The sequence below is a fragment of the Cricetulus griseus genome, chromosome 7, assembly GCF_003668045.3.
Source record: "Cricetulus griseus strain 17A/GY chromosome 7, alternate assembly CriGri-PICRH-1.0, whole genome shotgun sequence".
Lineage (NCBI taxonomy): Eukaryota > Metazoa > Chordata > Mammalia > Rodentia > Cricetidae > Cricetulus > Cricetulus griseus.
The window spans coordinates 64132717-64158800 of record NC_048600.1 but is presented as its reverse complement, the minus strand read 5'-3'; the positions used below and the strand labels follow the sequence as shown (position 1 = coordinate 64158800).

Sequence of the window (26084 nt, the reverse complement as noted above, 5' to 3'; positions counted from 1 at the left end):
TGTGCTTCCAAGTGATTGACAGGTCAAGGAAAAGAAAAGTGAATGGAGAGGAGGAAAAATCAAGGGGAAAGTGGAGATAAAAGTGAGCGAGAAGGGAATAGGGAGCAGCTGAAACGGCGTTAGGACGGTGTTAGGAAGAGGAGGAGACAGTAGGCGTGGAGAAGGCTAGGCGCAAAGAGAGCGGGAAGAGAGGCAGGGCGGGCGGGCAGGAGCGCGCCGGGCCGGCTCACTGCTCCGCGACGCGGGGGAACGGAGACGAAGATCCACCCCCCTGCCTGACGCGAAATGGTCGCGCCCAGCAGTATCCTCCAATGGGAAGCCAGGATGTTGGCAAGGCGGCGGTGAGCGGGGCTCTCGCTGGCTGGGGTGGGAGGGGGACGGCGGCCGCCGCCATGATGCTTGTTTGCTTTCAATGAAAACGAGGGGGGCGCGGAAGAGGAGGCGTCGGCGTCGGTGGCGGCGGCGTCGACGGCGCGGAGGCGAAGGCGGCGGCGGCGCGGGCGAGGAGGGCGAGGCCGGGGGCCGAGAGGGCGGCAGAGCGTAGCGGCGGCTCGTGGGGTCCGGGCGGCCGAGGCGGGCGGCTGAGGAGCGGCGCCTGAGGGGGGAACAAAGAGCGGCGGCTGAGGCGGCTGAGGAGCGGCGGCGGCGCTGCAGCAGCGGGCGGGACTGGTATGGTGGTTCCACAGGGCAGACCCCGCTGCACTCACCGGGAGGAGGCGGCGGCAGCGGCGGAGGAAGGCGGCGCAGCTCGAGAGGTGAGCGCGACGGGCTCTGCGAAGTCCCGCCGAGGCTCGGCTGCCTGCGCTCTCCCATCCCCCGGGGGCCGTGCCCTGGGGACCTCGAGCGCGCACTCACACACAACTTAGTAGTTCTCGGAGTGACGTCTGCCGGTCCCCCTCCTGGACGCCGCAGTCACGATCCCGTCGGTCCCCGGGCCGCGCCCCCGCGCGGAGTCCCGGGGCTCGGCCGGGGGTGGGGGTGTTGATTGACGGCAGTGTGGTGGCGTACAGAGGCGGTGGCGTGGGCCTGAGCTTCTCGGACCCCCGGTTCTGGCCATGCGCATCTGGAGAGGAAGGAGCTGGTGTCCCGGGACTCCGGGCCAAGACCGGTGGCAACTTCGGTGAAGTGGTTGTGTGGGGTGGCGCACTGTGCGGCGTGGAACTTGGCACTCCGTGGACAAACTTAGCGCTCACCTTTTCCTTCCTCGAGTATTTTAAATAAGTCATTTTAACGCAGATATTTACTGTTAGGGCGGAGCGGATTACGTGGCCAAAGACGTAATTATCAGATGTAGAGATTATTGGACTCAGGACTCGAGTACTAATTCCTTGAAGAAATTTTCCCGAGTTTAACTAAAGCGAACCTAGACTTTTCATGTTTGAACGCCAGTGGTTATTTTCTTTGGTAACATTCCCCCCCTCCCCCGCCGGCTTCCCCCCTTTGACTCTTTCTGCTTTGACATAGTCTTCGGAGTCTGCTCACAAGCAACTGTAATCGTTGCTTTTAACTGTTAACTGCAAGTGACAACATTGTGAACAACGTCTTGTTACTGTGTTTAAATAATCTGCTTGAATTTGAGTACAGGCAAACCTGTTTTGCAGGTAGACTGCCGGATTATTGCTAGGGCTAAGTTCTTTGTTGCCTCTGTTTGGGATTGTTTGGAGAAGAGAGGGACTACGAATTAAGCGAAAACCAATTTGGTGTGTAATAGCACCGTTTTCCACAGTTCCCTAGAATTCTCCACCATTCATTCCACAGCAATTCTGTAGGCAAAAGGTTGTGAAGACATATTTTGCTTTTTGTAATTGCTGCCAGCCTTTTGAATTTGATGCTTTCTAGAATAAACTTTAGAGTTAAAATTACATGGAACTAGTGGTCTAGTCTTACGCTGCCCATGAGGAAACCGAACCCTAGAAAGAATAAGATGACTCGACCAAGGTATTGCAGTGAGTGAGGGTAAACATCAGGCTTTCTGTATTTGTGAAGACATGTAATTGCGGTATAATTATTAAGTATTTTTTTTTTTTTTTGAGAAGAAAGGGTTTTAGCCAATAGATACTGTTTGAGGTAGATCAATGTGGCCATTTCTTAGTAAGTGCACAAGGTGCTTGCTAACATGGACAAAATGTATGTGACAAAAAGCCATTTTTCTTGTGTGACTGGAGATGTCTCCTTGGAAGTCAGTCCGTGTGTAACTTCAGATGTTTCTGGTTGCTGGGAAATTTCAGGCTTTTTTTTTTTTTTCTTTTCTTTTTTTGAACAGATATTATACATGTAATTTTAACTAGTATTTTGGTTAATGTTTAGGCATCTACTGTACCCATGTTAACTTTAAAAGAAAAAAAGATCTCTATGTAGTCCTTGTGGGCCTTCCTGTCTTTGTCTCTGGAGTGCTGAGATTAAAGGTGTGCAGTACCACAACTAAGTTTTTTATACAGTGCAGCCCAGAAAGGTAATCTGTGTAAGATACTGGAATAATGGTTGAAGCAGCTTATAGTTGTATTTTTTGGCCCTTGTGTGATGAGAGAGTAAAATCTTCAGTTCGTTTGCAACCCTCTCCTATGTGCAAGATCTTCTGGTTAGGAAACTCTGGCTTAGATGTTTTGTCACTTTTGAGAATGCCCACATATATTCATCTAAAAATGTATACTTAAGATTTCTATTATAAATATGTAGTGGTATTTGTTGTGGAGAAGAAAGTTCTGGTTTTAATGTTTTCAAACTTTAGTTTCTACAAAATCTTTTTGCTTTAATTGTGCCTGTTATCAGGCTGTGGAGGTAACCTTGTTATAATGAAATGTGACTAATAAACACTACATGTAAGTTAAGTGCAGACTAAACCCAAGTATAATCTAACTACATGTGCATTTGAGTACAGTGGAATGCAGTAGAGTTTGAGTTTGGTGTTTGAATAAGTAATTAAAGAAGAAAAGAATGGTCATTTGAGTCCAAGATGGAGGCTCATTCGGGCTGCCTTTTACCCTCTGGGTTTTACTTTTCTTTTGTCCATTTATATTTTTCTGATAAGTTGCACATACAGGAATAGCATGTGATGGTCCTGAGGTAGTTGATGAAAGTTCAGAGGTGACCATATTCGGTTTCTACTTTCCTGTCCTTCGTAGGAGTAATGGGTGCACAAAGTACTTCAAGGAACAGCAGAATGATTAAATTTATGGAGGTTGTGGTACCAGTTTAAAAAAAGTAACACTAACTAGAAGCTTGCCAAGTTGAAGAAGGGGATCATTCTAAACAAAGGGAACAGTGAGTGTACTGGGGTATCAGGTTTGGGGGTAAGGCCAATGGTAAGATGTTACTGGTACAGTGAGAGTGACTTGAACAACTTTACAAAGGTGTGTCTAGCCTTGATTTTGAAGGGCTGTGCTTGCTAAGCTAAAAGTTTATTCCTTTCTCATGTAGCAAAGGAGGCTCTAATCTTTCTTTTTTTAAGCAAGGAACAAAGTGATTTAAAGGTAGCTTGGCATCAGTGTGGGGAATAGAGGCTGCAAGTAAAATTCAAATCATACTTGAAATAATACTGAGTTAGTGACTAAGTTTTTGTTTTTTTGTTTTTTTTTACTTTGACTTTGATATGGTGTGTGTGTGGCTCCTTTTGTAATGGGCTTGAAGACTGCCCAATTGCTTTATAATAAAGGACCATGTAAAATCATAATGTTAGTGTTTTTGGAAGATGTTAAAAGCAGCCAAAACAGTGAAAGCCCTAAAATGGTATACAGAAAACTTGAGATTTGTGAACTTTGCTTCTTAGAGGTTCAGGCAGGCTAGAGAACTTAAATGGAATAGTCAACCCTGAGCTCAAGTAGAACTCAAAGTAGTCAGGCTGTTTAGAAATATTACTATGATTTGTTAGGATATAGTAAGTATTTTGTGAAATTTGGGGGAAAGATGAGTTTTTTCCTCAATTCCTGGAAGGATAATATTGAGACCATGAAGTCATAGAACTCTTTATTTTTATTATTATATTTTTGCTTTTGATTTTTCCAGACAGGGTTTCTCTGTGTATCATTGGCACTCCTGGAACTCAGAGATCCCTCCACTTGTCTTTGCCTCCTGAGTGCTGGGATTTAAGGCATGCACAACCACTGCCCTGTCATAGAATTCTTAGTAAAGCTGTTGTTACAGGTTTTGTATGGAAATCTCAGGACTTCGGAGGAAGTGGAATTAGGTACAACACCTAAATCACTAAAAAGAGTGGGAACTTGTTAAGAATAGCATAGGAGCTGGGCAGTGGTGGGAATGCCATTAATGCCAGTACTCAGGAGGCAGAGGCAGGCAGTCTGGTCTACAGAGCTACTTCCAGGACAGCTAGAGCTACACAAAGAAACCCTGTATCAAAAAAACAAAAGAAAAGCTATAGGAATGATAGGATAAAAAGACAGATTATTGAATCTATTTTTAAACTAAAAAGCAACTGTTAATCTCATTTTACATTGGTATGAATTTTCTGTGTATTGATACAAATTTGAGTTTATTTTTGTTACACTGTATAGTTTCTGTTGTCTAAGGTATTGTGCTTGTACAGCTCATTTAAAAATGTAATGCATAGTTCTAGTCCTTAAAAGCTTTATTACACATTATTTAGGATAATTAAATACAAGTTAGTAGTTAGTCTTCTATAACAATCAAACTTAGCAGTCATGTTAGCTATGTTTTCAAGGTCGAACAGATATATATTTTACATACAGTCTTCCAACACTTCAGAGACCTACAGAATATGGCATTTAAGATGTTTTAATAACATAAGGCTTTTTATGACAGTGAGAAATGTCTGCTCCTGACAGCAGCAATCTACTTCAAAAAAGATGGACATTGAAAAACCTTCATATGGAGTTTGCTTTCATTTGTGGCAAAGTTAGTCACTGGGCAAAGATACTGCCCTTACCTTGACTGCTAACAAACAGTATGCTGTCCAAATTGGACAAGCAGGACACAAAGGCAACTGCTGAATTTTTCCAAGACTAGGTGAGACAGTCCCTCAAAATTCCTGCTTCATAGAATAGAGTCTGTCATATATTTTAGGCCTGTAGACTGAAGATGGGTGCCCCGATGTTGCAGAGAAACCCAGGGGTGACTGTCCAGGCAGCCAGATGTCTCAGCCTTTTCTTAGTTTTGAAAGTTGTTTGCTCTGCACTTGTTTACTAAGGTAATAGTGTATCCATATTTCTTGTATCTTTGATGATGGGGTTGAAGACTAGATAGAGTTTTCCCTAGTCATAATAGAAAGTAAATTCTGTACAAAATTTTGGACTCATCAAGAGAGGATAGATATTGGAGTAGTTTCTCTGAATTTGCAAAATACAAATGGACTAGAAATGGTGAATTTAATTCTTACCTGATAATTGTTCTTAATTGTATATAGTTTTACTTAGACAAAAGAGGGGAAATATTGCAGAATATTTATTTACAGCATGTGAAGATGTGTCACTGTGATTGGTTTAATAAAGAGCTAAATGGCCAATAGCGAGGCAAAAGAGAATAGTCAGGACTTCTGGGCAGAGAGGAGCCCAGAATGAGTCTCGGCACTTGAGAGATGCCAGCAAGACACTGAAGAAGTCAGGCATATGATAAAGAGGAGTGGTAACCAAACTACGTGGCAGAACCTAGATTAAAAACAAAACAAACAAAAAACAGGGTAATTTAAGTTATAAGAGTTACTTGGGAAAAAGCCCAAGCTAAGGCCAAGCTCTTAATAATAAATCTCCAAGTTATTTGTGAGCTGGAGGTCCAAAGGAAAGTCTGACTACAATAGTAGCATTTTTTTTCTTGTTTAATGGTTAAGAAACAGATAAATATTACAATAACTGGTATTCAAAAACCACCTGGTTTATTTGAGTGGCTGCACATCTGCAGGGTTGTTGCTTATAAGTTACTCTGAATTGCTAGGAGAGGTACTTGGAGCCTGGAAAGCTGTGACACCAGAATTGAGTGGGTGTGGTCCACAACACTGGAGGAGCTGACTTGCTGTTTAATGTTCCTGTGTGTGTCTTATGTATTTTTTTAACAGATCAGTTTCACCTGGGGCAGTTTTCTGTCTTCGTCTAGTGCTCCCCCCCACACACACAGATAAAAAAGCACATAAAAAACGAGAGATGTACAGTGTACTCAGATTTTTCACTATTAAGTCAGTCATGTAGGAACAGATTCACATTTTCCCAAACACATGTTAGGACTGCTTATACTTGAACACAGTATTTGAAAATAGTATTATTCAATTCAAAGTGGATCTGTAGTGGTGGAGAGAGAAAGACAAATGAAAAATAAACATAATGAGGTTATATGGTAATTAGAAATATATAAAACATTTGTGTGTCCTTAGGAAGAATCTCATTTTGCCTGGGAACTTTGAAGGAGTTACTTCAGAGTTCTTTCAGCTGCAGTTAGAAGATGAGTAAGGGTTGGCAGGCTGAATAGGGTATTTCAGAGAAAGCAGTTTGTCCACAGTTAAGTCATGCACAATTTGGACTATTCAGCATAGGTTACAAGGATGAGAGATAGGAGTAGAATTCAAGAACAGCTTTGACTTTATATGATGAGAACTCACCAAGTAGGGGTAGAGAGATATTTCGTGTGACATATTTAGGAAGCAGGTAGTAAAAATAGGGATTTTGAATGAAAGAGGTCAGGATACTGGGATTAGAGAGATCATTTAGGTCTTAATCGAAGGATATGGACATCAACTCTAATAGAGGGTAGAAAAGCTAGCAAACTATTACAACAATTTTGAAAGTACTGGAATTAGTGACAGACAAGCAGTGAGCTATGGTTCAGAAATTCTTTAGCTTTACTGAAAGTGTGCAACACTGGGCATATGTTTTATTTTAAACTCTTGTGTATCAGTTCCCTCTGTAAAGAAAGAACAGTTTTTATAGGTTGCTATGAGAATTAAGAAAATAGAGATACTGTATAATACCTATTTCTCATTTTCTAGATTTTCCTTTTTTTTATGTGTAGAGTAATAGTGTTGAGTATCAAGGCTAATTGTATCAAAGGCTAATCTTTTTGAGATCTAAAAAACTATTTGTTTATTTATATTTTTGAGGTAAAGTCTCCCTATGTAGAGCCAGATTCCTTGGCTGGCCTGGAATTTGCAATGTAGTCTAGTCTGCCGATGCATGGTATTTATTAGAGGACTGCACCACCACACTTGCTTGAGGGTTACTATTTCAGTACATGTGAAGTGCCTGATAGGCCTGAAAAGTAGTGACTATACCAAAAAAAAAAAAAAAAAAAAAAAAAGGCAGGGGTCCAACTCTTTTGTTATTATGGCTGTTGATGTTTGCTTGGTTTGACTTTTTGCTTCTTGCCCTACGCTGTCCTTGAAGCAGTAATCTCAGTTGGAGGGTTCTTTTGTCTGACTTCTCTGGATTTTTGCCTCCATCACTTGAAGCCTAGATACTAAGTTTTTCATATTCTGGGGTGTGTGTGTGTGTGTGTGTGTGTGTGTGTGTGTATTTTAGTTAAACTATCACAGCTTTCCCCCTTGAATTCACATAAACATTGACTATGAACTAACTGCTAGACACTTGACATACAAAAATATTTAAAAATATAAATAAAATCACAGAGTGCTTACTGTAATAGGTAGGTTTAAATTAAGGTGAGATTGGTGAATACAGCAGTAGACCAAATTTTCAAGGTTAGGAAAAATTCAGAACAAGAGATAGTAAATTCCTCTGTTAGGGAGGGATAATCCATCCTTTTGAAGTTAGGTATCCAGCTTGGCATTTGAGCAAAGTCTAGGGACTATGAGGTATCTGGGGCATTTCAGGCAGAAGTAATAGCATCCACTACAGCACAGAGGTTCCTTAGAGAGGTTAAGTGGGCAATGAGATCTGTGATGAGCCCAGAGGAAACGGGAAGGTTGTAAATCAATGAACCTGGCTTTTTTTGTTCCTTCATGTAGAGCTTACCTTCCTTATCTGTAGACTCAACAAACCATGGACATAAAATTAGAAAAAAATATACCCGTATCAAAATTTACAGATTGTTTTCTTGCCCTTATTCTTTTTTTAATGCTTTTTTGAGAAGGGTTTCTCTGTGTAGCCCTGGCTATCCTGGAACTCGAGCTGTAGACCAGGCTGGCCCCAAATTCTCAGAGATCCACCTGCCTCTGCCTCCCGAGTGCTGGGATTAAAGGTGTGCTCCACCACCACTCATCGATAGGCTGATCTTTTATATAGGGTACATCCTGGAATTTGAGTATTCATTGTGTTTCTGGAGCCAGTTATTCTGGAATCAATCCCTGGCAGATACTTTGGGACAACTGTATTAAAGACTTTTGTCTCAGGTTCAGTGAGAGTCAAATAAAATGTATTTTGGGGGGCAGTCACCAAAGATGATACCTAGAATGGATGAAGGTAGAAGAATAGAACAAAGAAATGAATCTGCAACTGTGGATAACTTAGATAAGAGTTGAAGGGCTTAAGGCAGAATTGGTGAGAAATTTATGATAGAATTGGAGTCTGAAATACTCATTTTTGTCTTAGAAAACTTAGTGTCACCAGTGTACTAAAAGTTCCACTGAGGACAGCTCCTGCATGAGGTTTCTTATCTGTAAAGTATGTGATGGAAACCTGCCTAGAAAGAAGAGAAAACAAATGTGATTTTTTTTTTTCTTCTCCCAAGACTGGTCTGGTTCTGGTTCTCTTGCCCCTACCTCTCAAGTGCTGGGAATACAAGCTTTCAGCAGTACATAGGGCAGTAAGATGACTTTGAGAGTCAAGATGATTTTAGGTTTAAAGTGTGTAGTAAAAGTGCATAACTAAATTGGAGTCATAAGGTAAGTTAGGACTGTTTGCCAAGGCATCATCTTAATTTTTAGAATACAACTAATATATATTAAAACAAGGTGTGTGTGTGTAATTCTCTCATACAATATATCCCAACCACAGCCTTCCCTCCCTCTACTTCTCTCAGTTATCCTTCCCTACCTCCCCTCTCCCCTGTGGTCCACTGCTCTTCAGAAAAGAGCAGGCCACCCAGAGATAGCAACTAAACACATCATAATGATATAGTGAGGTGCTGAGGTACAGGCCAGCTATGGCTATATAGCCTAGAAACAAACAAATAGAGTTGGAGAGCACTCGCTGTTCTTAAACAGGATCAGGGTTTGGTTCCCAGCTTACAACCAGCTACCTATAACTCTAGTTTGAGGGCACCCAGCACCTCAGTTTGTTCTTTGTGGGCACCAGGCATGCATGTGATGCACAAACATGAAGGAACTTTTGCATATACATAAAATGGAAGTAAATCTTTAGGAATGTCCTTCAAGGACATTCAACAGAACTCTTAGTTGTCTTGCCTAATTTTGTTTGGTGTGTGTATTCATGGTTCTTTGTTGTGGAAAAACAGTTTGTGATCCACCAGTTAAGCTTATGAATAATAGCTGGGATTTCAGTGTGCAAATGGCAGAACTAATATTTTGGAGATGAAAGTGGCGCATATCTGAAGAAGGATGTCAGTTTGCTGGCTCTGTCAAAAAGTACAAAGAAAGGTATTGGGGCAGAAGTTGAAAAGATAGGGTAGCCAGGTGATGGTGGCATACACCTTCAATAGCAGTACTTGGAGGCAAAGGTAGACTCATCTCTGTATTGGAGGACAGCCAGGGCTACACAGAAAAACCTGTCTCAAAAAACCAACAGCAACAGAAAAAGAGAGAGAACCCTGCTATTTAATATGTATGGGGGTGTTTTGCCTTCCATATATGTCTGTACCACTGTGTGCCTCAGAGACCAGAAGAAGCCATTAGATTTACTGGAACAGGAGTTACAGTTTTGAGCCACCATGTGGGTGCTGGAAATTGAACCCTCAGAAGAACAGACAGGGCTCTTAACCTTTTACTAGCCACAAAATCAGACAGTTAGTTGTCATTCTTTTGTACAGTAGGGCTTTCTTTTAGCTGGGGTTTGATTCCTCTGAATACCCTTCCCTTCTGAAAGAATAACTAGGCAGGCCTTTCTCTTTTGGTATCAGTTCTCTGATTTTTCTACATCAGAGTGACTAGTCTATATGTTGATCTCTGCTATTTGCTCTCTCTGTTCTCCTGCTCCCTCCCTCTTCTCTTTGCCTTGATGGTTATTGTGGTAATGTCTCTGCTATTATTTCAACTTCTACATTATGTTTTTCTGTAGGACATGTTGCATCATGTTAATTCCTCTGGTTTTAGTATTTTGTCTTTGAAGTACTCATTTTATTGACTTTTAGTCTAATTATGATTCTTTTTTACTAAATTATTAGTATAATCTGTAAAAAGGGTTCCTTTTAGCTAGTTCTGTATAGTATTGCCATGAAAGCTCCCATTAGATTTTGATTTTGGGCACTAAAAGATGCCCTTGATTCATGTCGTATATTTCTTGTACCATATTTACAGCTATCTTGCAAAGAACTTTATGTTGTTGGTAGTTTCTTTTTATGAAGTTTCAGTTATCTGTGGTCAGTCTTACTCCAAAAAATAAGTGGCAAATTACAGAAATAAGCATAAATTCATAAGTTTTAGCTCACAAGCCATTTCAATAGCATGGCGAATACTTGTGCTGTCCCACACCCAGGAAATAAATAATGCCTCTATCCAGTGTATTCATATTGTATATATTACCTGCCCCTTAATCATTTGGTCTGGCATATTAGATGAACTATGATGGTACCACAGTGGCTAGTATTCAAGTAATGCTTATTTTACTAAGTGGCCCCAAGGCACAACAGTACAGATACTAGCAATTTGGTGGGTAAGTGGCTTATCTATAGAGTGTAGGAAGTTTCAGCAGTGGCAGTGTGCACCTTTAATCCAGCACTTAGGAACCAGAGGCATGTATATCTCTGAGTTCCAGGCCAGCCTGGTCTACAGAGCAAGTTCCAGGACAGGTTCCAAAGCTACAGAGAAACCCTGCCTTGAAGAACAAACAAAAGTTTCCCCATATGATAGTGGAGTGCATTCCAAGATTCTCAGTGGATGCCTAAGGCTTTAAAAGTACCAAATCCTATGTATATCATATGTCCACTTCTACACACACACATACTTATCATAATGTTTGCTTTCTAAATTAAGCATATTAGATTAATAACAGATGAATGGTAAAGCTAGCAGGGATTTATTTTTCCTAAAGTTGAGAACTTTCACATTTTAAGTCAAAGAAAATACTTTACTACATCTTTGTTTTCTAAATTCTGAGTGGTCATTGTTCTTGTATCTGGCAATGTTAGTAAATAAAATACTTAAATACAGGTACTATGATACTGTAACAGTATATTCTAAACAGCATACTAAGTGTATGCAATGTGAGTATTTTACATGAAGGCATGATTCCTCGAGACCCACATGGTAGAAAGAGAGAGTATCTTCTGCAAGTTTCCCTCTGGCCTCCATATGCATGGCACCTGTGTGTGTTCACATGTGCACATAGATAAATGTAAAAGACATTAACAATGAAATTATGAATTCACGCAGATTATATTGATGTAGTTGTAGTTAACTTGTGTGATGTTCAGGTTTTCTATTTAGCCACTGGAACCCTTTTTAAGCTAACAGCTATGTTTTCTTCAGCTATCACATCTTTATTATCTTCCTGGTTTTAATCAGCTGTATCCTGGAACTAAAAATAGCCATTTCTACATGGAACTCCTAGTTCCTTTTGGTAGCAAATCCTATTTAATAATCCTAATATAAGTGTCTGCTTTTAAAAATTTTTTATTTATTCTTATTTTATGCATTGGTATTTTGCCTGCATGTGTGTGAGGGTGTCCGATCTTGGAGTTACAGACAGTTGTTAGCTCCCATGTGGTTGCTGGGAATTGAACCTGGGTCCTCTGGAAGAGCAGTCAGTGCTCTTCTGGAGCCATCTCTCCAGCCCCCAGTGTCTACTTTTTAAGAAATGATGTTTTAATTTATTTGGTTCTTCAGTATGTACTGATTGGTTTCTTTTCATTTATTTAACAGGCATGCCCAAAGAAAAATACGAGCCCCCTGACCCTCGGAGGATGTACACAATTATGTCCTCTGAGGAAGCAGCAAATGGAAAGAAATCACATTGGGCAGAGCTTGAAATAAGTGGTAAGACATGGAAACATGAATTTATGGTATAGAAATTAAAAGTATGGTGGAAAATTAGGTTTTCTATTACTAATACACATAGAAAACATTGTATTTGAATCAGAGTTTAAATCTCATTGACTGCCTACTACTTAACTTCTACATGTGCATACTCCTCTTCTCAATTCCTAAAATATCATGAACTTTTTTTTTATAATTTATTTTTATTTGCATCAGTATTTTTGCCTGCATGTATGCCTGTGTGAGGGTGTCAGATCTTGGAGTTACAGGCAGTTATGAGCTGTCATGTGGTTGCTGGGAATTGAACCCCGGTCCTCTGGAAGAACAGCTAGTGCTCTTAACCACTGAGCCATCTTTCTAGCCCTGTCATGAACTCTTGAGGGTAGGGACTGTGGATTTTAGGGTTTTTATTAATATGATCACTTTGTTGTCTTGGTCTGTAATAGATAAGCTTGTATGTGGAAACAGTCTAGTTTGAAGTCTTAAAGCTGAGACTGTTTTCATAGAGATAATTTAGCATAAGTTTTGTAAAAGGAGTTCTTAATTGGTCTAGATAATAAAAGGCTGGAGTCAGATATAGAGGGAAATGCTAGGAGATCAGAGAGAAGGAGCAAGCCACAACACACCTTCCCTCCTAAGTGTCTCCGCAGAGAAGAGAGCAATTTCCTGTTTATTCCTGCTTATATCCTGATTCTGCCTAGCTACATCTCTTCCTGTCTGTACAGACCTCCAGACCTCTATGGTTAGCTAGTGGCAGTTTCTGCCCAGCTACATCACTTCCTGGGATCACATAATGACTTCTTTCTGCATACACTTCCCAGAATCCTTGTCTCCTAGTCCTACCTATCATCAACCAATAAGACAAACATATACACAGAATGTTCCCCATCAAGTTTCTTCTTCTTTTTCTTTTTCTTTTTTGAGAAAGGGTTTCTCTGTGTGGCCCTAACTGCTAGAACTCTTTTTGTAGACAAGGCTGGTCTCATTCACAGAGATCTGCCTGCTGCTGCCTCCCGAGTGTTGGGATTAAAGGCATGATGCGTCACCACTGCCCAGCTGTCTGGCATAAATTTCTTAAAGACAGTATATTTAAAAGTTCTGTAGTAGAGATGGCCCCTGCTTCTGAGTTTGTGTTGCTTTTCCAGAGAACTGCAGTTTGATTGCCAGCACTCTTCAGGCTACATCCCTGGTCAGTCCTTGTAGTTTTAATTTTTTTTTTTAAGCAGTTTATCTTTCTGTCTGCATGTATACCTCCAGGCCAGAAGAGGGCACCAGATCTCATTATGGATGGTTGTGAGCCACCATGTGGTTGCTGGGAATTGAACTCAGGACCTCTGGAAGAGCAGTCAGTGCTCTTAACCTCTGAGCCATCTCTCCAGCCCTTCTCCTCCTCCTTTATCTAGTATCTTTCTTTATTACAGGATCTCCCTCCAAATTTTCTTCTTGCTGTTTGTGTTGACAATCAAGCACTGTGTTTTCCCAGCCTGTAGTTTTCAGATTGCATACTCAAAATGCAGCTCAGTATGTTCTTCATCTTAGGTATTTTCTACAGATGGACGGCTGGGTGGTCCAGAGTCTAGAGCAGACCTGAGGTTTAAGCTTTTGGACAGGAATTAAGATAGTGTTTCATGGGTGGCATCATGCAGAGGATACAGTACGTTTTCTTTAGGAGCAATGTAAGACCTGAAAGCTTTCCTATTACTGTTTACTGGCCAAAGCCATTAATTCTTTGAGGATTGTAGTATGGATTCTTTGCTATAATGTTTTTCATTATCTGAGATACATTTATCAAAAGAGACATTCTTCCATTTACTTTTTATTGCCTGATTGTCCTAGTTAGGGTTCTTATTGCTGTGAAGAGATCCCATGACCACAACAACTCTTATAAAGGAAAAAATTTAATTGGGGCTGGTTTATAGTTCAGACATTTAGTCCATATTCAGGTAGACATAGTGCTGGAGAGGTAGCTGAGAGTTCTATATCTTGATCAGCAGGCTGCAGGATGAGAGGGAGGTGTGGAGGGAGAGAGAGAAGAGAGAAATCTCAAAGTAGACTAACCCCCAGTGACACACTTACTCCAACAAGGCCACACCTCCTAATGCCACTTGTTATAACTCAAATATGAGACTATGGGGGTCATTTTTACTCAAACTACCACAGATAATACATTTTGTATAGGAAAGAAAGACTGTGTGTCTTGTGTCTTTTTGTAGGTATGTATGCCAGAGGTTGATACTAGGTATCTGCCTCAATTGTTCTCCACCTTATTTTTGAGGCTTGGTCTTTTACTGAAAACCTTTGCCAGCAAAACTGAGTGAAGTCTGAAGTTCCTGTATCCCTGCCTGCAATAGGCTTCTTCCATTGTTAATATCTTATATCAGTGATACATTTATTACAGCATTCAGTAAATTGACACATCATCATTCACAGTCTGTAGTTTATATTAGGGTTTCCTGTGATGTTCTGTATAATTGTATAGAGCAGTAGTTTTTAACCCTGTGGGTCAGGACCCTTTTGGGCTCACATATTAGATATTACATTATGATTTGAAACAGTAGCAAAATTACAGGTATGAAGTAGCAATGAAATAATTTTATGGTTAGGATTCACCACAGCATGAGGAATTAATTATATTAAAGGGTCGCGGCATTAGGAAGGCTGAGAACCACTGGTGTAGAGAATGGATTCATCATTATAGTATCACACAGAATAGTTTCTCTGACGAAGAAATTCTCTATTTTAGAATATTCATGCCTGGCAACTGTGATGTTTCTGTTTTCATAGTTTTGACTCTTTTTGGGAAGGTGGAATAATTGGAATCATACAGTATGTATCCTTCTTGGATTGTCTTCTTTCACTGAATCATGAGACTTCTATGCATTTTTATGATTCACTAATTCATTCTATTTAGCCTTGAATAATGCTACACTGTCTGGAAGTACCGTCATCTCTTGCTTACTTATGTTCTTCCGTGTTTGGGCATTTTTGCATATTGCTACTCTGAACATCTATCTGCTTGTAGGCTTTGCTAAGGATCAAGGAAGCATGGTTGTTGCTCATGTGCTAAGAGTATCCTTGGCTTTTATGAGAAACTGCTTAAGTTTTCTCAAGTGCCGTGTACTGTGTTTCCACCAGAGTGAACAAAAATACCTATTTTGTAGCCTCTTTAAGATTTGGTGTCCTCGGTGCTTTTGAGTTTTGCCGTCGTAATGGTATATGGTGGTTATCTCCTTCTAAATTCAAAGTTTCTTTTTTTTTTATTTTATTTTATTAGTTCTAGTTAGGGAACAAGCTTATTTCAAGTCCCTTCTCCCTCTCCCTCCCCTCACCCCCAAACTTTCTCCCCCACCCCCAGCCCAATTCAAAGTTTCTTAATGACATACAATGTTGGGTATCTTTGCATGTGCTTGTCATTGATGTGTTTTCTTTGATAAAGTATCTGTTCAGATCTTTTGACCATTTTAATAAGTTTTTTCCTTTGTTTAGCTTTTTAATAGATCTCTATATATTATAAATAATAGTTCTGTTGTGGTATAAATATGAAATGTCCCCTTTTAGGTTCCTGTGTTTACATACTTGGTCTCTAGCTGGTGGTGTGAGAGTTCTATAGGCTGTAGGAGGTAGTGTTGCTGGAGGAAGTGGGTCATTGGGGCAGGGCCTTGAGGCTATATCTAGCCTGGTTCCATTTTCTGTTCATTCTGTTTTCCTGAGGTGCTGTACTGGCTTATTGCTTTTGCCACCATGCCTTTTCTGCCTGCTACCATGTTTTCCTACTATGCTGGAATGAACCCCTAGAACAGTGGTTTTCAAGATGTGGGCTGTGACCCCTTTGACAGATCTGTCTCCAAGAATATTTACATTACAACTTATTACAGTAGCAAACTTAGTTATGAAATAGCAACAAAAATAATTTTATGGTTGGGGGTCACCAACATGAGGAACTGTATTAAAGGGTTATATCGTTAGCAAGTTTGAGAATTACTGGACTAGAACAATAAGCCAGAACAAACCCATTCTTCCCTCAAATTGCTTTGTCAGCAACAAAACAAGAACTGATACAAGTCTTTAATCAGATATCTGTCTCACGCTTGTGTTTTCACTTTGGAGAATAAGTCCAAGGCCTCATGCATGTTAAGTGTGTTGTTCTACAAAACTACATCGCCCAGATGTCCCCTTTTATAAATAGTTTCTTCCAGCCTATGGCTTATCTTCTCATTCTCTTGATAATTGAGGGCAGGCATTTTTTATATTTAAATGGCTTTTGTTTGGTATGGCATTGAATCTGTATATAAGTTGGGAAGAACTGACATTTTTGGCAATATTGAGTCTTCCTAGCTGTGAACATGGGCTGTCTTTTCATTTATTCATTGTTTGTTACTTGATTTCTTTCTATGGAATTTCATACTTTTCCTCATTTTGTATCTCTCCTTTTTCTTAGTGCACATGTAAATGGTGGTATTTTTACTTTGAATTCCATTTATTCATTTTGGCATATCAAACAGAGTGATTGACTTTAAGTCTTCCTTTATGGTTTTTAAATTTTACCCATGTGTTACAGTATGTTGATACTGTTTCATTAAATACCAAATAATAAGTTGTTTTGTCCACTTAAGTTTCACCAGTGTTTTTTTTTTTTTTCCCCCTGAGACAGGGTTTCAGGGTTTTTGTTTGTTTTAGGTTTTTTCAAGACAGGAGTTCTCTGTGCATCTTTGGAGTCTGTCCTGGAACTTACTCTGTAGACCAGGCTAGCCTCAAACTATAGAGATCTGCCTACTTCTGCCTTCTGAGTGCTGGGATTAAGGCATGAGCCACCACTGCCCAGACTTGTGTCACTGGTTTTAAGCACCATGATTATGGTGTGTCTGGTGTAGTGTTCCCCCCACACTTTCTTTGGTGATTTGATTTTGTCAAGCTTCTTGGATTTGTGGGTTTATAGTTTACACCACTATTGTCAGATACTTTTGTTCTGCTTTCCTCCTCTGTCTCTTTGGAGTGTGTGGTTACTTGTATTTTAGCTTGCTTAAAATTGTCTTATAGATTAGTTAGGCTTCATTTACTGTTATCTTTTTCTTTTTTTTCCCCTCACTAATTTTTTCCCTTTTGATATCATCTAATATTTTCAACACTAGAGATTGTGGGAATTTGTTTACCATATCTTTACATAACATTTCCTTTTTTTTTTTTTCCAAAGCATATATCAAATACAACTTTTATCATCTTTGGCACTGTTTCTGTCATGCTTCATTTCTAGGTTGATTTAAAGTCATTTCGTTTCTTCCTGTTTGCACGCTTCATAATTTTTGTTTGAATACAGAAAGTACAGAGGTTTACTTTTTGAGTTCTGAATAATTTTATATTCTTAGAAATACTCTTGAGCTTTGTTCTGAGGTAGAGTTCAATATCTTGGAAACAGTTTGATTTCCTTGTAGTTTGCTTTTAAGTAGTGCTTTCCTAGGTATTACCTGGCTAAAAGGTTTTCCATTCTGGCTGATGGAAAATCAAATTGTTCTGGTCTTTGAGATCCCAAAGATTGCTTTCTCTATTCTTGTCAGTTTCTCTCTGCTCTCCTTTTCATGTCAGGGTTATTCCTTATGTGAAAACTCACAGGGCTTTCTTCATGTCTCTGTGCAGATCTCTTTTTATCGCTCCATCCTGTGAATGTCTCCTGCCCTAACCTTTCCAGACTCCAGCTTCATCTCAAATTAAATAGACAATCAGACTCTGCCTGTGTTCTGTACTGTTACATATTTTCAGGACACAAGGCAAAAGGCTGGAACAGCTATATGAGCTGCCTTTCTTTCCCATCTGTCACTGCTGCCCTGTGCTACCTAGTGCCCATCATCTGGAAATGCCCCCCCCCCCTTCTTCTGAGTCTCTTGGAGGTTTTGTTCTTTTTTTTTCTCTTTTTCTTGTGGTTTTCAGTCCTTTGATAGTTGCTGGAAATGGAAATTTCATGTCCTTTTCCTTGGGAGTAAATCCACTTGTTTATTTTTTCAGCTAATTGTGGAGAGGGTTGGGTGACCTTGATTTAATCAGAGATTGATCTGACTTGAGCCAGATTTCCCTGGTTGTGAAAATCTATGTCTGTTGGATCATCCCTGTTCCATTTATAGCTCCCAGCTGGAATCTTGGTTTAACCGGCCATTTTTCCTTGAGGTTTCAGAGTTCCTCTTCTTGAATATGTAAGATAGCTTGGGTTCTGTTTGGCCTCAGTATCTACTTTAGTTTACTTCTTAGCTGCTGTTTGTGAGTCTGGAACTGATAATCTGGAGAGTATTCCCCTTCATACCTATTCCTGCTTCCCTGTTCTCCAGGTTTCCTGTCATATCACTGCTGCCTTTGTTGTTTTCCAGTGCAACAGTTGGCTAACAGCAATGTTGTTAAACAAACAGGTGCTTTAAAATTATTTCTATTTTTAAATTTAATATAATATATTTCATCATACTCACCCCCCACCCCAACTCCTTCCCAGGTCTTGTCCTACCTCCCTACCATGTTCTCCTTCTTTCTCTTAAAAAACAAACAAGACATGGAGTCCAGTTTGTATTGGCCAATTACTCCTGAATGTGAGGCTTGCCCTGGAATGTGGTTGATATGTCATTGAAGAAAACTGACTTTGCCTTACCCAGCAGCAATCAAATGCCAATAGCTTCTTGCCTAGGGGTGGGGCTTTTTGCCAACTACCAACAAACTCTTGTTAATAGGAATCTAAAATTAGATGTTTATAAAAAAAATTCTGCTTGAAGATGCCAAGTTACTTTTTTGTTTTGGTTTCATTATGTAGCTTTGGAGCCTGTCCTAGGACTAGCTCTTGTAGACCAGGCTGTTCTCTCAAACTCACAGAGATCCGCCTGCCTCTGCCTCCTGAGTGTTGGGATTAAAGGCTTGCGCCACCACCGGCCTGCACCAAGTTACTTTCATATCTCTTTTGTTCCCATTTTAATGGGGGGGAGTACTGTGATTACCTGCTTTTGAGGTACACTTGTAGTGTTCAACAATGATACTTGTTCCAGGCCTTTTTAAGTTATCAGTGTAGGGCAGGAAGAAATGCACTACCAGGACTATATGCAGGAAGTTTCCAGGAGATACAGGCTTGGATCTGAACTTACTGGCACTTATTGAAGCCCACACATTAGTTTTTTATGTGTGATACTGTGTAACATTTGAGTTTATTGAGAAAACTTGATTCAGATTTACTTTCTTGTGGAGAATAAAAGACTGTGACTAAAATACTGAATTCAAAACTTACAGTTTTTAAAAAGAATATATGGTGTTCTTTTGGTAGCTATTAAGTATGACTTGAGAATCAGGTAGCTTTCATTATATTTCATCAGGTTAGTCTGCTCTGTTTCCAATGCTTGATTTATAGAAATTAAGAGTGGATCAGGCTAACATGGGAGAGAAGAAACTCCAAGTGGAGACAGCAGTTGTTGAGTGGTAGTTTTAAATGATCACTTACTTGATTATTTATATGCCATTCATTCATTCATTCATTCATTCATTCATTCATTTATTCTTCCATTCATTTCTGACTGATGAGTAGGCAATTAAATATAAAGATTTCCAGAATTTTACCAACTATAGGAGTCCCTAACAAGATAGCTATGAAACTGATAAATACAGAACACAAATGTTTGAAGTGTTATCTTTGAGTTGTACTAGCTTGGCAGGAAAGCACCTTAGACTAGCTGAGTACTGAGATGGTGATATAAGCCAAATAGAATTGAGATGAGGGCACTTTACAAAAAGGAACACAAATATTTTTTTGAAGGTTCGCAGCAAGGTTAGAGAATCAGCCCTGGGAGAGCAGGCCCATATGGCATGGGTGCAAGAGAGCTGGTTCCACCCCCAGCCTGCTGCCAAGGCGGCTCAGGCTTGGGGAGAGTTGGCTCTGCCTCTCGCCTGGGGGAACAGTTCTGGTGGAGGCCCAGTGACCAACTCAGTTACCACCTAGGTCCACATCCAGGGCTTTGAATTGGACCACACCAAGATCTACCCCTTGTATGATCTGCTTAGAGTGGGTGAAGGTACTGGTGCTGTGGAACCATAGCCACAGGATCTCCATGACCCAAGACAATAGCAGGATATCTGAGAAAAGTTTGGGTGAGGTATTGGTGGTGTTCTGGAAGACAGAGGCCTTGAACAAGACCAACAACTCATTGCAATGAACATTTGCAACTAAAGCTTTTTGGACAAAAGGGTATATATGCTTCTTGACACACTACAGCTCCCAATACCACTATGACAGATGAATATGTGGTGGAGAAACAAGAAAGAAGGAGCAAAGTGGTTTGTTTGTTTTTTGGGGTGCACTACAAGGATGGAGGGTAGACATGGAAGCACTGAGAAATGAGTGGGATTGGGGTGTATAATATGAAGTTCTCAAAGAATCAATAAAAATTATGTTGATTTTAAAAAGTGCACAGCAAAAGTCCTCTCTGCATGTTACTTTGCATCCCTCTGGAGTTGCTTTGTGCAAACACATAAACAAGTTATTCCATGCCTCTTTTTAATGCAAAATAATATATCTGTGTAGGTATTTATTAACTTTTCCTCTTAACATTATATTTTGAATAGATATTCCCCCCCACCCCCATATTCTTCTTTGAAGTTTATTCAACACAGTGCAATCTCCAGCTTCACTGAGGTGGCTGGCCATGTCCACAGTCAAAACCAGCTCTAAACTGGAATTCAGTTGCTGAACCAGCCCCAGCCTCAGCTTTCCTATCAGTCCCAGGGGACACAGTACTGCTTCTTTAGGTGTCTCTGTATACCTCCTCTCTTGTGAATCTTGCAGGTCACTCACCCTCTGGAACTTTGGGCTGAGGCCTGCCAGTTGCAATACAGCTGTAATGCAGGTGGCAGGCACCTCACCAGGAGTAGGTACAGGTAATTTCAGAGATATTGGATGCCCTTGTTCATAAGATACCAATAGAAATGTCCGGCAAACTGCTTTTTCACGTAGCCTTGAGACATGAGAGACTTCATGACCTTTATTGCATGAAGGTTGGGCACATTCTTGGTCTACCAGCTCTAGGTGTTTAGGTATATGGACATCTTTTCTGGCAACCATCACTATTTCCTTAGAAAGGTCTGAAAGATGGCAGTCTGGTTCTTAGGCATCAACATCTCATAGGCTGCAGCGTCTGAGGAAGAAGAGTTTTGTTTTGGGTTTTTTTGTTTTTTGTTTTTTTGTTTTTTTTGAGACGTTTTCTGTGTGGCCCTGGCTGTCCTAGAAATCATTCTGTAGACCAGGCTGGCCTTGAACTCACAGAAATCTGCCTGCCTCTGCTTTCCAAATGCTGGAATTAAAGGTGTGTGCTACCACTACCTGGCAACAATAGGTTATTTTATATTGCTCCGATTTACAATAAACGGTATCATCCTGGAGATTTTTGTTTTGTTTTGATCATGTTATTGTATAAATTAAGATGGTTATGATGGTTTTCTTACTCTTTTTCTCTATCAGTTTTACATACTTACTATATCTACAAGTTAGTTTACCTTTTGTTTGTATGATTAATAATTTGTTTTATTTGATTATTACATGCACAAACTATTGGTTAATAGATGTATTCTATATGCTAACAGGAATGAACTGTTTTCTAAATCTTTGTAAATCTCTGAGTTAGTTGCTTTGATCCTTTGATAGGTTCACTATGCCTAGTCCCTTAGGGTTTATTTGCAGGCAAACGGTACTGAACTGCTTTACATATCTGAATGACTGACTTGATGTTTGTGGGAGAATCAAAGAAGTACTGAACTGGGAAACAGTAAAGATCAGCTGTAATTCCCACTTCTTCTAGAATGTCAGTTAGATGTTTAGATTTTTTTTTTCTCAGAATCTTTAATAAATGTATAGTTATTTGGATTTCTTGGTAGGTTCATTAATTAAACATAGTCCCTTTGCTTGTTAATCACCACCTTCTGATTTTAGGGAAGAATAATTCTTCCTGTCTCCTGATATTTAGCGAAGAATAATTCTTCCTGTCTCCTGATATTTAGCAATAAAATATTCTGGGAACGTTAGAATGAAGTCACTTATTAGAATGTGGCTCTTACCCAACTTAGTGGCTTAAGACAGGCTGAAATTTAAGGAGTACAGTTCTACTTAACTGTGGCACCTTAGAGAATTGCTCTTCGATCAAGGTAGTCACAGTTTTACCAAAGTATAATTGACATGCAAAAATCAGCGTGTATGGTGGCTGGAGAATGGCTTGGTGACATGCTGCTCTTGCAGAAGACCCCAAGTGCGGTTCCTAGCACTCATATCAGGTGGTTGGAAAACAACTGTAACTGCAGCTGCACGAGATTGGATGCCCTTTTCTGGCCTTCGCCAGCATCACATGCCCACACAGAAATCCACTCACATATACATAATTAAAAATAAGGTGTTTTAAAAATCACCGTTTATACATATTGTAATAAAGTGGTATGTTCTGACCTGCAGATGTGCCTTTTAGTGTACCCATCATTCCTGAGAATCTGTGGTCCATTGTTTCTGTGCGTCTTCCCTCATTCCTATTCTAGGTTTGTGTTTATAGAATTTATGTAAATGACACCAATATGGTTTTTGCTGTTTCATTTTCCTGGTAGAAAGGTTTTCATGTAGCCTTGGCTGTTCTTGAACTTGCTATGTAGCTAAGGATGACTTTAATTTTTTGTTTGTTTGTTTTGTTTTCCTGAGATAAGGTTTCTCTACATAACAGTCCTGGCTGTCCAGAGTGTAGACCAGGGTGGCCTTGAAACTCACAGAAATCCTGCCTCTGCCCATGGGTGCTGGGATTAAAGGTGTGCACCGCCACTGCGGGCGACTTTAAATTTTGTCTTTCTGTCCCTGTGTCCTTCATTCTGGGATCAGCCACATTTTGCACTATATACCTGGTATATGTTAATGCTGGGAATCAAACCCAGGACTACATGTGTGCTCCTTAGGTACATCCTCACCTCTGATGTATACCTTTTTATTTTGACTTGCTCTTCCTCTACTTACTCATGCTTATTTTGAGGTTCATTTGTGCTGGTTTTCATTTGGTTTATTATTTTTTTAATGAAGTAGTATTCTGCATGATGTGGCAGCATTTGTTTATCCATTAACCATTTGAATATATAGGAGCTATTTATAGTATTTGACCATTACAAATAAGGCCACTGCACATTTGCTTTTATTTCTCTGGGGTAAATATCTGTGGTCAAATGGTAGTGTATTTTTAAACTTTTGAAACTCTTGAGACTGTTGAGAAACTCCCTCCCTCCCTCTCTCCCTCCCTCCCTCCCTCCCTCCCTCCCTCCCTCCCTCCCTCTCCTCCCTTCCTCCACTAGATGTCTGATTGACACCCTTAGCAAAAGTGGCAGATAGTGTTTTAGACTTAGCTATCCTTCTGAGTGTGTAGTGCTATCTTATTGTGGCTTTAATAAATGTTCTTTAATTATTGCTTATATTGAGCATATTTCAGTATGACTCTGTCATCTGTCCTTTTTACTGAAGTGTCTTGTTTAAATCTTGTACTTTTGAAAAGAGTATTTTTAAGTTCTTTATTGTCTTAGTCATTTTTTAAAATACACCACAGGCTAGATAATTTATAAACAGTTGGAAGTTTATAGCATCAGAGTCTAGACCAGTGGTTCTCAACCTTCCTAATGCTTCGACCTTTTAATACAGTTTCTCATGTTATAGTGACTCCCAACCATAACATTGTTTTTGTTGCTACTTCATAACTATAATTTTGCTACTGTTATAAATCATTATGTAAATACATAGTTTTCCCCATGCTCTGAGTCCACCCCTTTGAAAGGGTCATTTGACTCCCAAGGGGGTTCTCAACTCACAGGTTGAGAATCACAGTTCTAGAGGCTGAGAAGGCTGAGATCAAAGGGCTGCATCTAGTGATGCAGCATAGGTGAAAACATGGCATAGCAAGAGGCTGTGTGTGAGAGAGGTTGAGGAGAGACTAAACTTTGATGAATTTGTACCCATTATATAAGCATCAGTCTGTTCATGAGGGCAGAGTGCTGGTGACCTGAACATACATCATGTCCTGCTGGCATGATATATAAAAAAACAGCTTTTTTTCACTTAATATTCAAAGCTGTGTAAATGCTCGCTGTTAGCATTTCAGTGCCTGCTTAGAACAGTTACATCATCCATTTCCTACTTGGACAGCTAAATGGTTTCCTGGTTTTGGAAATGATTGTTAAAACTACTGTAAACTTCTGGAATTTCATTTCATGACCCATTTATTTCCTTTTTCCCACATGGTGTTGGAAGATTGAACCCAGACACTTTGCGGGCTTTACCCACAACAGAATGAGAGAGAGAGAGAGAGAGAGAGAGAGAGAGAGAGAGAGAGAGAGAGAGAGAGAGAGAGAGAGAGAGAGCGCTTCTCAAAAGTACCAGCTGTTGGTTCATTGGTTTAATCTGTTCTCTTACTATTACAAGTTTGGATTAAATTACTTTTCTACTTTATTAATACAGAAACCAGATCCATTCCTTCATTGATTTGAAACATATTTTTCTTTCAATATGGAAGTCTTTTAATTGCTTCTGACCAGTGAGGTAGTTTCTAGCTGTCTTTCCTGATTTCTAAGTTTAATACCAACATAATTTTGATAGAAAACATTCTTTTATTTTAGTCTTTCTGAGTTTGTGGACTCTTGTCTAGAAAACATTCTATCTACACTTGACATAAGTTGTCTTTGCTGCTGTTGTGTGGTCCATTAAAACCAGTGAAGTTACGTTGGTCGAGTTGTTAGTATGTTCCATATCTTTTTTGTCTTGTTAATTGAGAGGAGGGTTCTGAAACCTTGATTGCCTTCTCCTTATAGTCTTGCCAGGTTTTGCCGAAGTGTTTTCACAACATTCTTAGAAGTCCCATAGTACCTAGGAGTCTGTACTCCTGATTAAGTTGACTTCTTTATTATGATAGGATTTGGTTCCTTTGTCTGTTAGCAGCACAGCTACTCCAGCTTTCTTCTGGTGTTAGCATTATTTTTGTACTCTCATCCCTATGTATTTATTTGTAGTTGAGATGGAGTTCTTGAATATGGCATATAAGTTTTTTTTAAAAAATGCAAACTGGTAATTAGTCATGTTATTGGGGGCTATTTAGACATTTTAATGTGACTGATTAGATCTTAAACCCACCATCTTATTAGTTTTTAATTACCCTATTATGTTTTACATTTTGTTTTCCTACCTCTTTTTGAAATATATTGATGTGTGAATGTTTGACTTACTTTAGTGTGCATTGTCATGCCACTGCCTATATTGAGTTAGAACCTCACACTGAAAAGTTCTTGGACAGCTGTTTTTACTTGTACATTAACAATACAGGCTTTCTTTCTTGGTGGTTTTTCGTTTTTTTGAGACAAGATCTCGCTATGTAGACCAGGCTGGCCTAGAACTCCCTCAGATCTGCTTGCCTTGACTCTCTAGTGCTAGAATTAAAGGTTTACATCACCACACCCAGCTTTACAAGGCCCCACATTACACAGATTAGTTTTTTTCTTTTTTCTTTCTTTTTTTTTTGTATGATACGGTTATCATTTGAGTAATTTGTCCCTAATCTCAACTAATTTGAGAATACCTTCACTTCCTTTCTTTTCTTTTTTTTAGGAAGAATTCCTATTTTCTGGTGTATAGAATAAAGTTTTTCAGACATTAGTATTTGATTTTGTCTTACATAAATTTATCTTTTGTAGTGTCCAAATTTTAGCTTTAGCATTGGTGTGAATTATTATAGTTTTTATCATATCTGAGGTCATTTAAAGGATAAATTCTTTCCAGTGTGCTCTTAAAATGAGATAGTCTCAAGTATTGACACTTAACTTTAAAAGTTTACATTTTAGTTTTAATCTGCTAATTAGAGTTAATTATTCAGTGCATGCAGTGAATTGTTCTAAAATAGATGAAATCTTCCTCGCTAAGCCTTCTCAAAGTTTTTAAAATAGTAATTTAAGTGCCTAATTAAAACATCTGAATTTTATGTAACACATGGACCAAATGTCTTGGATATCACTA

The 26084-nt window shown here is 39.5% G+C and overlaps 1 protein-coding gene and 1 pseudogene across 3 annotated transcripts in view; one reads left to right on the top strand and one right to left on the bottom strand.

Moving 5' to 3' along the window:
- Nucleotides 1-384: 384 nt before the first annotated feature.
- Cnot6 (CCR4-NOT transcription complex subunit 6) overlaps nucleotides 385-26084 on the top strand; it is a 43316-nt gene continuing 17616 nt past the window's right edge. Inside the window, exons 1-2 of one of the 3 annotated variants that reach the window (XM_027427660.2) lie at nucleotides 385-755; nucleotides 11951-12064. In XM_027427660.2, the coding sequence (XP_027283461.1) occupies nucleotides 11953-12064 (112 nt within the window). In that variant the 5' untranslated portion in view covers nucleotides 385-755; nucleotides 11951-11952. Of the gene's footprint in view, nucleotides 756-11950; nucleotides 12065-26084 lie in introns of those variants that run through there. The other 2 variants (XM_027427661.2, XM_027427662.2) reach the window with 2 other exon arrangements.
- Nucleotides 20704-21193, bottom strand: LOC100764666 (annotated as a pseudogene).